Source organism: Festucalex cinctus, chromosome 10, assembly GCF_051991245.1.
Source record: "Festucalex cinctus isolate MCC-2025b chromosome 10, RoL_Fcin_1.0, whole genome shotgun sequence".
In the NCBI taxonomy this organism is placed as follows: Eukaryota; Metazoa; Chordata; class Actinopteri; order Syngnathiformes; family Syngnathidae; genus Festucalex; species Festucalex cinctus.
Window position 1 is genome coordinate 25,913,372 of NC_135420.1, and position 11,624 is coordinate 25,924,995.

Sequence of the window (11,624 nt, forward strand, 5' to 3'; positions counted from 1 at the left end):
GCGTCTGTGCAAACCATGGAGAGGCCCACGCTGATTGCTTAGTGAAAATATATTTATTATTTTCAGTAATAAAATAAAACAACTAACACAAACAAGCCTCTCCTCGTTTGAACGTATTCAAGGCGCAACATACAGATGAGGTAAACGACTTTATGGCCAACAAAGTGCGGTGCATGCGTGTCAAACAACAACAAGAGAACGAACGCAGTGAATGAGGAAAGGATGCTTGCAAAAATAGTCTTTGTAAACAAAATATCAAAAGGTAAGCTGTATATCTGTGCCATCTCAGTATGAATTGGAATTTATAATTTCACTTTTTCTACAATTAAAGTTTGAACACTGTGGGTTTTTGTTTTTAACCATCAGATCAATAATTTTTAAATAAAGAAAACATTTGCGTTTCAAACTCAAATTCAAACACAGATGGCACACATACTACATGCGTTTTAAATTTTTAATAACACAAACATAGCAAACAAGTGCGATAAAGACAACAAACGGCGCACGTACTGAAACTTTCTCTCAGCCGTGAAAACGGAAGCAGAATTGCCAAAAGTGTAACAGTGCGGCGGACTTGCCCGCAAAGCTTGGGTGTGCGTGGCTTTTTTCCCCCCAAAGGCACTTTTTTTGTTTTCCAGACAGTCACTGCAGTGGTTTGGTTTTTAGTCCAGTGTGAGTTCAAAAGTGGTCATGATCTCCTGCTGCATGGTAATGTCAATGCATGACATCTACCAGGAAAAGACAAAAAATATATATATTCTTTAGTAAAAATTGTTTCTTTTCTCCCCCGATTCAAACATTTTTCGGGTTTCGTGAGAAGCCCAAATCAAAGTTTCGAAAGATTGCCCATTCCTACTCACCGCCTCTCGCCTGCGACGCTCCTGTTCCTTCCTTCTGGCCAGCTCCCGCTCTCGACTCAAGGGGGACTGGACCCTCCCGAGCCAGATCTCCACGGGGGATGTCGGCTGCTCGCCGCTGCTAGGGAAGTGTGGCGTCGTCTCTGCCATAAGGACGCCGCTACCCGGAGATGAAAGGACAGCCTTGCGCGGTGGCAGATTCAGACTGGAGTTCAAATTAAACGCATAAAATTAACCGATAATATTAAAGTGGTACTTGGAGAAATAAATACACCTTTAAAGACATTTAAAGTGTAAGAACAAAATTCAATTTAATCAATACTGAGTTATAATAAGAAGATAAATTCACTGTTTTCAGCCATCTCTGGTGAATCCATTTTGACATTACAGGTATACTGCCATCTGCTGTCCACATTGCAAACGTCATGTGAGCAAATCCAGAAAACCGGTGTGCCGCGACATGTTGCAACGATGATTTTTGACTTGATATATTGTAAGATGAGTTTGAAATGGTATTCAAGTGTTTTTGGAATCCTGTACAGTACAGTACCTCTTTTCTGGAACCTCCAACTGCTTCTTCTTCAGCGCCTTCTCGCGCTCCTCCTTCTCCATGGCAGCCTTCCGGAATTGCTGGAAGCTCTCTTTGGACGACTTGATGGCGGTCGGGATGGCAACAGACTGCCTCACCAGTCGGGCCCATGACTCGGCATTTTTCAGAACTATGTCCTAAGATTAAAAACAAAAACAGTATTTAACTCGAGTTCAACTACAATTACAATTCGAACGCAGGTCACGTCTGGGGCTTCGTGTTACCCATACATTTTTATTAAATTTTTCCTGAGGGACTGATTTGCAGGGAGAATTGGAGGACGATGACACATCTGCCACTTGACTGCCAGGAACATCTTCAGGGAGTATGGAATCTGAACAAAAAGTTTATTATTTTTAATAGTAATTTAGAGGTGTTCCGATCAGAGTTTCATGCTGCCGATTTTGATCATCCATGAGTGAGATCAGATTAGCTGCACATTATCAAATTACATAATGTTTTGAATCTTCTGCTTCTATTCAGTAGGCTATCGAAAATTGCCACAAAATTCTCGAATTCTCAAATCCTAAGTCAAGTGCAAGAAATTGTTCTGTAAGGTGAGACTTGCCAGATGTAATGTCTCTGGCAGGAAGGGGAGTCTTCGTCAGCGGTGACAGGATGGGGGCCTGAAAACACGTCAACATTAATAGTATGTACAATGATAAACTGCAATTGCCATTCCAATTGCAATTGCCAAAAAAAAATAAAAAATCCCCCACCAACTTTTAATGTACGTAACTCAAAGCGCTACCTCAGTGATATTCTGTAAATGACAGACCTATTTCTCTGAAATATTATTCAAAAATCTGTCTAAATCTTCGTAATTGCCACTTTTATCGAGATGATCCAGCCACCTCCTGCATGAAAATTTCACAAGCGTATTAGCACCAAACTTTTGTTGTCAACCTATTTACCAGTTTTACCTTAAATCCAGATGTGGCCCAGACCAGTATAGCTTCAGGGGACGCCATGGGGGACAAGTCTGTGGAATACACACGAATATTATCATTTAAAACAAATTTTCACAAGGGCTTAAAAACAAAACAAACAGTCATTAAAGATTAAATGCAATTTAATTGTTCTCAAGTGAAACACAACTGCGCTGCACAAAAAAATAAAATAAAAGTTCAAGCCACTGTGTATATTATGCACAGTTTAAAAATGTCATTGAGTGATTCTTCGTGTACCAATGTAAAAATCACCTGGCAGGGGCAGCGTCATCCCGCCTTTCCACCCCCAATGGCGTTTGGTCTTTGTTAGCTTGGAAGCAGCTGGAGCAGAAGCGTGCGCGTTACCAGAGCGCACCCCGTGGGTCAGCTTGCCACTGGCAGCCTGCAGCGTGACAAGCAAGCCGGTTGGTTGGCACCCTCGCAGCTCAAAGCGTTCAACAGCCACAAGGGGACGTTTACCTTTATGCTGAGCTTTTTACATTGGCCTTTAGCGCTCTTTGGGAGTTTGGCTACTGGGAGACGAGCAAGATGGAGTTGACAATGAATGCAGAGAAAGAAGATATTTATTCTTAGAGTAAGAGTGGGCCAAGCATGGTATGAGGGTCTTTCAACATGTATGTGTATTAATGTCTAAAATATGATGTATACGCTTTTCGAACAATACATTCTCCTCATTGTTTTTAATGACCACAGGAAAATGACAAGAGCAGAGAAGCTCACCAGAAGACGAGTGACCGCTGTCAGAAGATGGCGAACTACTGTTGCTGCTACTGCGGCAGGAAGTGGGTGACGAGGTGCTGCTGAGTGCTGACTGGCAGATGTAGTCAGGAGATGCAACACGGGTGGCTGGAATGGGTGAGTTGTGAGCTTGCTCAGTCAACAAATAAAATTTGGAAGTCAAGGTATTACTGTATTGAGCAAAGGGTGAAAATGTTTGAATATACTATATGTAATTTTATTTGTATTTTTAAGATATTTGCAAAAATTTAAAAACTTCTTTCATGTTATGTATAAAATTTTGGTGAGAAAAATTTATTTAGGGTTGCGGCTACAATTATTTTTATATCATTTATTTAATTGAATAATGGCATAAACATGTACTTTGCATGTTAAAAAAAAAAAAAAAAAAAAAGTTCCCACAGTTACTTTCCAGTTTCCATTAACAAATTTTTGTGTATTTGTCTGGCATTAACATTAACATTCACTCCCAGCCATTTTCACAGAAGCAATCCCTTTCGCTCCCGGTTGTTTTACTGGATTTTGACTGATTTTGCAATGCCCACGTGAAGGTGGACACCTCTCTCACCTGCTGCCTTCTTTTTCTTGACACCCGGCTGCTGTTTACCGAGCACCTCGCGTCTCCTGGCGCCCTTCAACTTGCCACAATGCGCCACTTCCGCACATTTCTCCATTTTCCCACTCGCAGAGCGCTCCTTCTTGCCACACTTCTTCCACCGGCAAGCCAGCACGAACCTCTGCAGACGCCTGTGCGTGGACGTCTTCATCTTCTCCAAGTCCAACAGCAGCTCCTCGGAGGACAACCATCGCGACGGCGCGTCGCAGGCCTTAATCACGCGCACCAACTTGTGTGCCGGCAAAGCAGTCAAGTCGAGCTTGAGCTGCTGCTTCTCCTGGTAAGTCAGCGGTGTCGGATCGTCCCGGAATGCCACGCTCCTGTTGCCGTGACTACACAAAATGCTCAAATTAGAACTAAAGCACACGCCAAAAAAAAAAAAAAAGTACATACAAAGCAGAACTCTTGATGTTCTTCTCCGCAGCACGTTTATATTTGGACGATTTGTGCTTGAGTCTCGCAATGTCCTTTTCTTTGGCTCTTTTCTCCTTCTTCAACTTGTCCTTTTTCTTGGGCTTCATCAGGGGGTCCTGAGTGAGTCTCCTCAGCTGGGCAGTCACCGCTTGCAGCTACACACGCAACAATGAAGAAGAAGCAATGAGCTTGTTTGCATTCTCAACCATTTATGTATTCCCTACTCCTTAATTACTCAACACTTTTGTATTTGCTCCCATTTTTTACGAGTTGAACTCAAAAGATCTAAAACTTCTTCCACATACATAATATCACCATTTCTCTCACGTATGGTTCACAAACCAGTCTAAATCTGTGATAGTGAGCACTTCTTCTTTGCCGAGATAATCCCACCTCAACAGGTGTGCCATATCAAGATGCTGATTAGACCCCATGATTAGTGCACAGGTATCCCTTAGACTGCCCACAATAAAAGGCCACTGAGAAAAAGATACAAAGGGATATACATTTGAGAAAGACAAAAAAAAAATCTCTCTATACCTGCGCTGTCAAAGTTAAAGCGTTAAGTCATTAAGAACAAGAAATTATTGCACTACTCGTGTATTAATTCAGATTAATCACACTAATTTTGACCGCAGATGATAATTTAGCTGACAGAAGATGGTTACTTTACAGGTAGCGGCAGGTTGTGTTTGAGCAGGAAACATAACTACATGCATTAAAGTGCAGCATTTAATAAATGTTTGCGTCTGACGTTCAGTTCATGTCAAACCACTGGCGTCATATTTTGCTCATTTTAAATTGTGCAGATAATTAATTGATAAGAAAAAGTGGAGGATGAGAGTGTGCAGGGGATCAAAAAATGTTGAAGCCATCCCCGTAAAGGCCAGGGAATATCCGACAGACCTTCTCCTGCAGGTTGGCCAGTTGCGTGGTGACCTCCTCTGACGAACTCTCCGCGCTGGAAGAACTCTTGCTCTTGGTGGAGGAGGAGGAAGAGGAAGAGGAACTGGCCGAGATGGAGGTGCTTCCCGTGCGGTTGCGTTTGGATTTATGGAGCCGACGAGGCGCTGCCACGCACACACCCACTGGCTCTTGCGGAACCTTTGCGTAACGTGCCTCAAAAACCTCCTGGTTAATGGCATTTAACACATTTCAATTATGGGTGTCTACCAACTTTTTTCACATCTTCAAATAATATGTTACAAATGCAACTGATGATATATGTCCTGAATCGAATATTGCCAGATCAGTGGATTAACTCATGTTAAAAAGGATTCAGGCATTACATAAACACATTTCAAGGCATATTAGCAGGCTTTTCCTGACTTTTTGGAATCTATCAGAAGCTGGAAGGTTTTTGTGTAAGACTACAAACTGACGCCTACCTGCAGTTTCCGGGCCATGTTGACGACCTCGTGTGCAGGAGGGTTGTACTTGAAGCAGTTAGAGAACATCAGTCTGACGTCAGCGGCAAACTCCTTAGCTGATGTGTACTCTCGCTGTTCCATCTTTTTCTGTTTATTATAAAATAAAAAGAAGCTTACACTTTTTCTTTGCTTTTCTCTTCTCCTCATTTTTTAACCTTGCTCTCGCAAGATGAATTCTCATGGTATTTGTGAGTTCACAAACTCCAGAGAATACATCTTGTACCGCTCCCGCTGATGTCCGCCGATCCGACCAATCACAGAGTGGCATTGTGTTTGGGGGCGGGATATGCAACTGTGACGAAATCAGGAGGCCAGCGCAGACGCCGGGGCTAATAAACAAACTTAACATGGACAAATGGATGCTACAATTAATTGTGTTCTTACCGTTTCCTTGAATGTTGAACAGCGAGGGGCACTTTGTGCATTTCTAGCTGGTAAGATGTTCGTCCTTTTCCCCTCTTCGACATGAACGAAGAGGAAATTTTCACCCGTGTCCGTGATTGGTTCAAACAAACGTGTAGAATGCCGTATTGTCCAATCTGCTCGAATTATTGTACAGAATGTCCTGCCTTTTCCGACCAAATTACTGTGGACAGGTACCACACGGAGATTGTGGAGAACTCACTTGAGTGAAGCGCAATATCAATCTGGCTATTGCCAGGTTATTTTTAACCTTTGCTTGAAATCTAAATCTTGCATGAAAATGAAAGCTACCCTTATTTTGGAACCCTGAATTGCAACACCATCACTGTCTTGAAACCCCAGTCTTGCTTGAAACTGTAACCAAAGCTTGAAACCACAATTTGAAACCCCCAATGCCATATTAAAACATGGACCTCACCGTGAAATGCTAGCCCTTGTTTGTAAACAACTCAAGTATGAAACCCTAATTCGAAACCCTACACTGAAACCTTAACCCTTATTTGAAAACTAACATTGTTTGCAACCTTCAATTTTAGAACCCAAACCTAACTGGCTTGAAACATTTACACTAGTTTGAAACCCAAATCTTTTTTTTTTTTTTTTTTTTAAAGTTAAACTGTTTTGAAACCAATATATTGTCTCAGAAGCCCACTTTGAGACACCGAACCCTGTCTTGAAACCCTGACCTAAACCCCAACTTGCCTTGACGGTGCCCAGGTCCATGGGCTGCTTGATGATGTCATGGTAGTCGTGCAGCGCCAGGGCCACGGTGTCCACGGGCGTATAAAACGGCCACGCGTAGGCGTAGTGCCTCTTGGAGAACAGCTCCTTCAAGATGGCGTCGCAGTGCCGCAGCGGATCAGGCAGTTTGGCCCGCGTGTCCTCCAAGTGGATGAGGTCCTTCTTTGGCACCTTGATGGGCCGCCCACTGCCCGTCCTCATGGACAGCGTGCATGATGCCGGCGCCTCGCTGAGACTGATCGTTACAGGTGAAGGGACAGCCTCCAATTTTCTCTTTAGACCGTTTTTTATCTAAACATTTGAATGTCGGAAAACGTTATAATTACAATATGGTATATTAAGGAGATTGCAAATGGAGCAATTTGCCAGCATTGTGTATAACTTTAACATCACTGCTATGACTGGTGGAACTCAGAGAAAGCTCAGATGATTGGTCCGATTTCTATGAATCCAGAAACTGCCAATACATCTAAATGCACTGCTTCTCCACTTACATTTTCATCCACCTGAGCCGCAATTCTAGCAGGTAACCCTGAGCGAGGAGCATCTGGACAGACGACCGTCATCGTCTGCTGGAGGACCATTTGGGACACAACGGGCCTCGGACTCAAAGAACCTGCTGGACAACGAACGGCACAAATAAATTTGCATGATCACATCACGACATGTCAGACTTCTTGTTGATTCCATGATCTGTGTGTGAAAGAGTTGAGAAGAGAGTCAATCGGCAGACATACCATCATTGTTATTCTTCCCTTTTGCTGCTTCCTTTGCAACCACTTGCAGGACTTCACATTCGTCTTTGGGCATATTAGACACTTCAAGCAGAAAAAGCTTCTCCAGCGTCTGGGCCATGTAAACGATGTCATCTCCGGGCTGAGGACAAGAAAATATGCACAAAAAAATAAATAAATTAATAATTAAATCGGACAACACTAGTACTGACGAGATTAAAAATGTATAAAAAGGTTGAGATTTCTGCAAATTTATTTAAAAATAAGATACTTTAACTTGATGCTCATTACTAATGTTTCCCCCCTCCCCTTCTAGTTTACTAGCAGGCACGTACTAGTAAGATGATCTCACCTTGTTGTACGCGTAGCAGTTAGTGAACATGGTGTTAAAATCTTGTACACATTCCATTGCTTTCCAGTAATACTTGTTCTGGAGGCGCTTTTTTATGGTGCCCATATCCATTGGATTCTTGATAATTGTGTAATAATCCTGGAAATGACAGCGAGAGGGGGCAGGATGAGCACACAACGCGAGTTTGGTGAAAAAGTTGGGTTGATGACTCACGGGGAGATGCAGTGCTACGGCATCTACGGGCTGTTGGAAGGGCCACGAGTACTGGTGGAGCCACAGAGTTTTGAGCACTGAATTCTCCAGGTACTGCAGCTGGTTGGTTGCGCGTCCTGGTCGTTTGGGGTTGGCCACCTCAGGCGGAGGCGGGTTCCCGCTCGCGTTGGGGCGGTCTTGCACGCTGGACATGGTGCCATCAAGGGGAGGGGTCTCACATGCGCCTTTGCTGCGACGAGGCGCTCACCATCTCACGCACACCTGGAACGGGTAAGTAAGGTCTTTCACAATCACTCAAGAGCTGGAAGGCAGATGCAACTACATCAAAATTAGGTGCCAAGGTTTTTTTTTTTTTCTGCTCTCTTTCTTGCTGTTGTGTAAAATGTACCAAAAAGAAACAGTGGGTTTGATGTTGGCCCGTTAATTGCCTGGCTTCTCTACTGTAATCAACAGCCCCTTTCACATCGTCCTTCCAAAGCCAGCTATGTCTCTGCGTGAAAGGTACCAACACGGAATGGGGGTAAGTGTGACCTCTCGCGACTTTGGAGGTTGTATCAGTGGTTTAAAAAGAGGCGAGAAGGTGACTATGGAGAGCCATTCATTAAGGAACTGTCAGCCATTTATTGAATGGGACAACCAGTCAGACGCACAAATACAAAATGAAAACACTGGCAACAAATATGTAGCAGATGCTATCACTGGAGTAACAGTGCGCTGAACGCCCTAAAGGACTGACTCAAGCCTCTCTCAGTAGGCCACAATACATTTGTATGTGTCACTTTCAATTTAAGGGCACATTATAAAACCAGATTTCCTTTTTTATATTTCTTTACAATGCAGAAATGTTCCTTCATTAGAAAGCTGTAGAAACAATTTACAATCCACTGCAAAACTTCCTGCACTGTTCCTGTCACAGTATTAAAAGAAGTCTGATGCTGCCATCTAGAGCACAATTGCTTACATATGCAAGTCAAAAGTCCCGGAATTTGTTGCATTGGCCACTTTTCCCCTAAAATTGTTCTATTTAAAAAGGTATAAACACGATGTCAAAGTAGTAAATAAAATATTCATATGCTTAAACATTCACACTACTTTTTAAATGTTTAGTTGGTGAAATGTAAATTACTGTAATAAAAAAAGTGTTTGTTTTCAAAACTAAATGACCATGGAGTAGTCAGCTCAACTTTAAACAAACAAAACACGAGCCAGGTTTTCAACTTTTCACACACCACATTTATGAAAATTATGATGAAATTCGTGGACATAATTATGAGATTTTATAGTCCGAGGTGTTGAAAGTTTTGCAAGATGAATTTTGTGGGATTTAGAAAAGAAAGGCGCCAAAATGTTATAACTTGAAATTTTACAGATAGCAAATCATTAGCTGCTAGCTAGCACGTCACAATCGTTAAATTGAAGCCGCAGCAGCCTCCGGCCCCTTTAGCATTAGCATTAGGCTACTTCCAATAAAACTCGTGGTTAACCTCGTCTTTATTTGGCTCTAGTCTTGGAAAAAAAAAAAAAGCTCGTTCACCGTGCTTACCAAAGTGTTGCTTTTAGCACGTTCGTCTTAAAACCCCGGCATCGACGCAACTGTAGTTTTAGCAAGGTTAACTTATAGCTTGTGCCATTTTCCATAACCTTTCTGCGAAGAAAAAAAAACAACAGGAGAAAATGGCGATATATCGTTACGCTCACATGACACTCATCATTTAATGGACTTAATAAACGTTTTTGTAACATTTTCGTGTACTTATTCAAAACCTGTCTGTGCACTTGACCACTCACCTGCAAGTGACGCAAAACGAGAAGTAGCGATTAGTGGCAGACAATTTCGTTGAGTTTGCGTTTTTTTTTTTTTTTTTTTTAATTTATGTAGACTTTCACCGATATAATATAGATGCAAATGAAAATTTAGCGAGTACTGTTCGAGTCAAGCTTACCGAGCTGGCGTTAACCTTACAAGACACGGGACTCCTTGCATTCATCTCTCGGTTGGCAGGTGAGTTACGGAAACGGTGTGCGATTTTATAGCCCGCTGCTTCACGTTCTACGACTGATTGGTCCAAATTGTACATCTCGAGTCTCATTCTGAAAGCCAATGTAAAAGTAAATAAACAAATGCTGCCATGGGACGAAATGTTGAAGTGGAGTTGTTTCAAACATTGTCGAAGATAGTGTTATATTTATGAGCCAGACCTCCGGGGAAAAGTTGCCACTGTCCGCAAATAAAGGTACCAAAGCGGGGTGGGGGGGGAGTCTACACACTCCACCGTGGAACTCTGGCGGAGGTTGAGTGGATACAAGCAGTCACTGTCAAGTGCCTAGTTGCAAACCACCACCAGCTGGAGGCGATCAACGAGCCAGGGCATACATGATACATTCACGGGCCACTTCACAGTAGGAAAACTTGCCACCACGTACTTTCGGACAATGAATGAACCGCACCTACGCGTCCTCTTCCTGTCAAGAAAATGAGACAGTTGTTTTGCAAATAAATAATTGAATAAAGGTCGTCTAAACTTTTGAACCGAGCGATTCCTGACCTTGCACAAAGATGGCGTCCCATGCATGACGCGCACACAAAACTTGACCTCAACCAACATGGGCCCATGGCTAACGAGGGCAAAGCTCGCCCTTTCTTGTGGGCTTATTTTAAGTAGCAACGTTTCTAAATTCTTAATGTTTTTTTTTTTTTTCCAGAGAGGAAGTTACTTTTGAACAAACTGCGTTATGACATTTACAAAACAAACAGTCCAAATTTCAACATGTCCACAAAAGTTTCAAGAATTGTCCACATCCTCAAATTTGGAGAATATGTCCTCTCTGATAGATATTCCATTTGTGTTGTAACTTAATGATTAAACAAAAAGCATCAACTAGTGAGGTGAAATGCCATCTTTGGTCATTATCATCCATATTTTAATATTTTGTGTCCAGTCTAAGTCCACTAGATGGCGCCATGGTAGTTGTGTATATCAAGACCAGATGCTCTCCCCGTGTCCTGCACAGACCATTTCCATTAGACAGTATTTTGTTTTCAAAACTGTTAATAAAACATTTAGATTAATGCTGCAGCTCAACCATTTTTTACAATGTATTATATTCGTCTTATGCTTTGCTCTCCTTTTTATACAGATGTTTAGGCACTTGAAAAACATAGCTAACTAAATAATTTGTAATGAAATAATTGTAGCAAAAAGGTCAAAAATTAGTGCTATTGTTAAGTTTCTGCCAAAAGTGCACTTGCTAGCCTTTGCAATGCTACGCTAACTACATAACTTTACCGACAAATTAATAATAAAAACAAAGAAAGGCTATCTTTTAATATGAGTAACACGATTCGGTTGTGATGGTTTGAGGTTTGACGTACTCCATTATGGCTGAAAAGCTTGAAAACTGAAGAAAAACTGAAGAAAAGCTTGAAAACTGAAGAAAAATAAAAACGAAGAAAATACTTTTACCTTGGGGTCAACTCTACCCCTACCCAAAAAACAAGTTAATCATCAAGTGGAAGGGACAAGAGAAAGACGCCATTTTAGGTAGTGCTCCAGCTTGACAATTGCG

The 11,624-nt window shown here is 42.0% G+C and overlaps 1 protein-coding gene across 9 annotated transcripts; it reads right to left on the minus strand.

Annotated features, from left to right (window-relative positions):
- Positions 1-34: 34 nt before the first annotated feature.
- On the minus strand, positions 35-11,624 carry brdt (bromodomain, testis-specific). 9 transcript variants are annotated; one of them, XM_077535096.1, is made up of 21 exons: positions 10,257-10,420; positions 10,001-10,148; positions 9,601-9,702; positions 8,058-8,318; positions 7,845-7,982; positions 7,496-7,634; positions 7,253-7,377; positions 6,720-7,049; positions 5,553-5,681; positions 5,071-5,295; positions 4,144-4,319; positions 3,703-4,082; positions 3,117-3,242; positions 2,856-2,908; positions 2,649-2,778; positions 2,370-2,428; positions 2,015-2,072; positions 1,677-1,780; positions 1,408-1,583; positions 861-1,062; positions 35-728 (listed from the first exon to the last, which is right to left on the minus strand). In XM_077535096.1, exons 4-21 carry the CDS (start codon positions 8,247-8,249, stop codon positions 663-665), a joined length of 2,808 nt encoding a protein of 935 aa, XP_077391222.1. In that variant the 5' UTR covers positions 8,250-8,318; positions 9,601-9,702; positions 10,001-10,148; positions 10,257-10,420; the 3' UTR covers positions 35-662. The 9 variants fall into 9 exon arrangements, with proteins under 9 accessions (XP_077391222.1, XP_077391225.1, XP_077391228.1 ...); XM_077535099.1 differs by lacking the exons at positions 10,001-10,148; positions 10,257-10,420 and adding an exon at positions 11,522-11,537; XM_077535102.1 differs by lacking the exon at positions 9,601-9,702 and having other exon boundaries at positions 7,253-7,374.

Excerpts from the sequence above, each read along its gene's own strand:
- brdt (XM_077535098.1), bottom strand. The coding sequence starts at position 8,249 with ATGTCCAGCGTGCAAGACCGCCCCAACGCGAGCGGGAACCCGCCTCCG. Across the intron at positions 2,429-2,648 it reads GATGACGCTGCCCCTGCCAG|ACTTGTCCCCCATGGCGTCC; the intron begins GTGATTTTTACA and ends TGTATTCCACAG. Across the intron at positions 1,781-2,014 it reads TGCCAGAGACATTACATCTG|ATTCCATACTCCCTGAAGAT; the intron begins GCAAGTCTCACC and ends CTTTTTGTTCAG.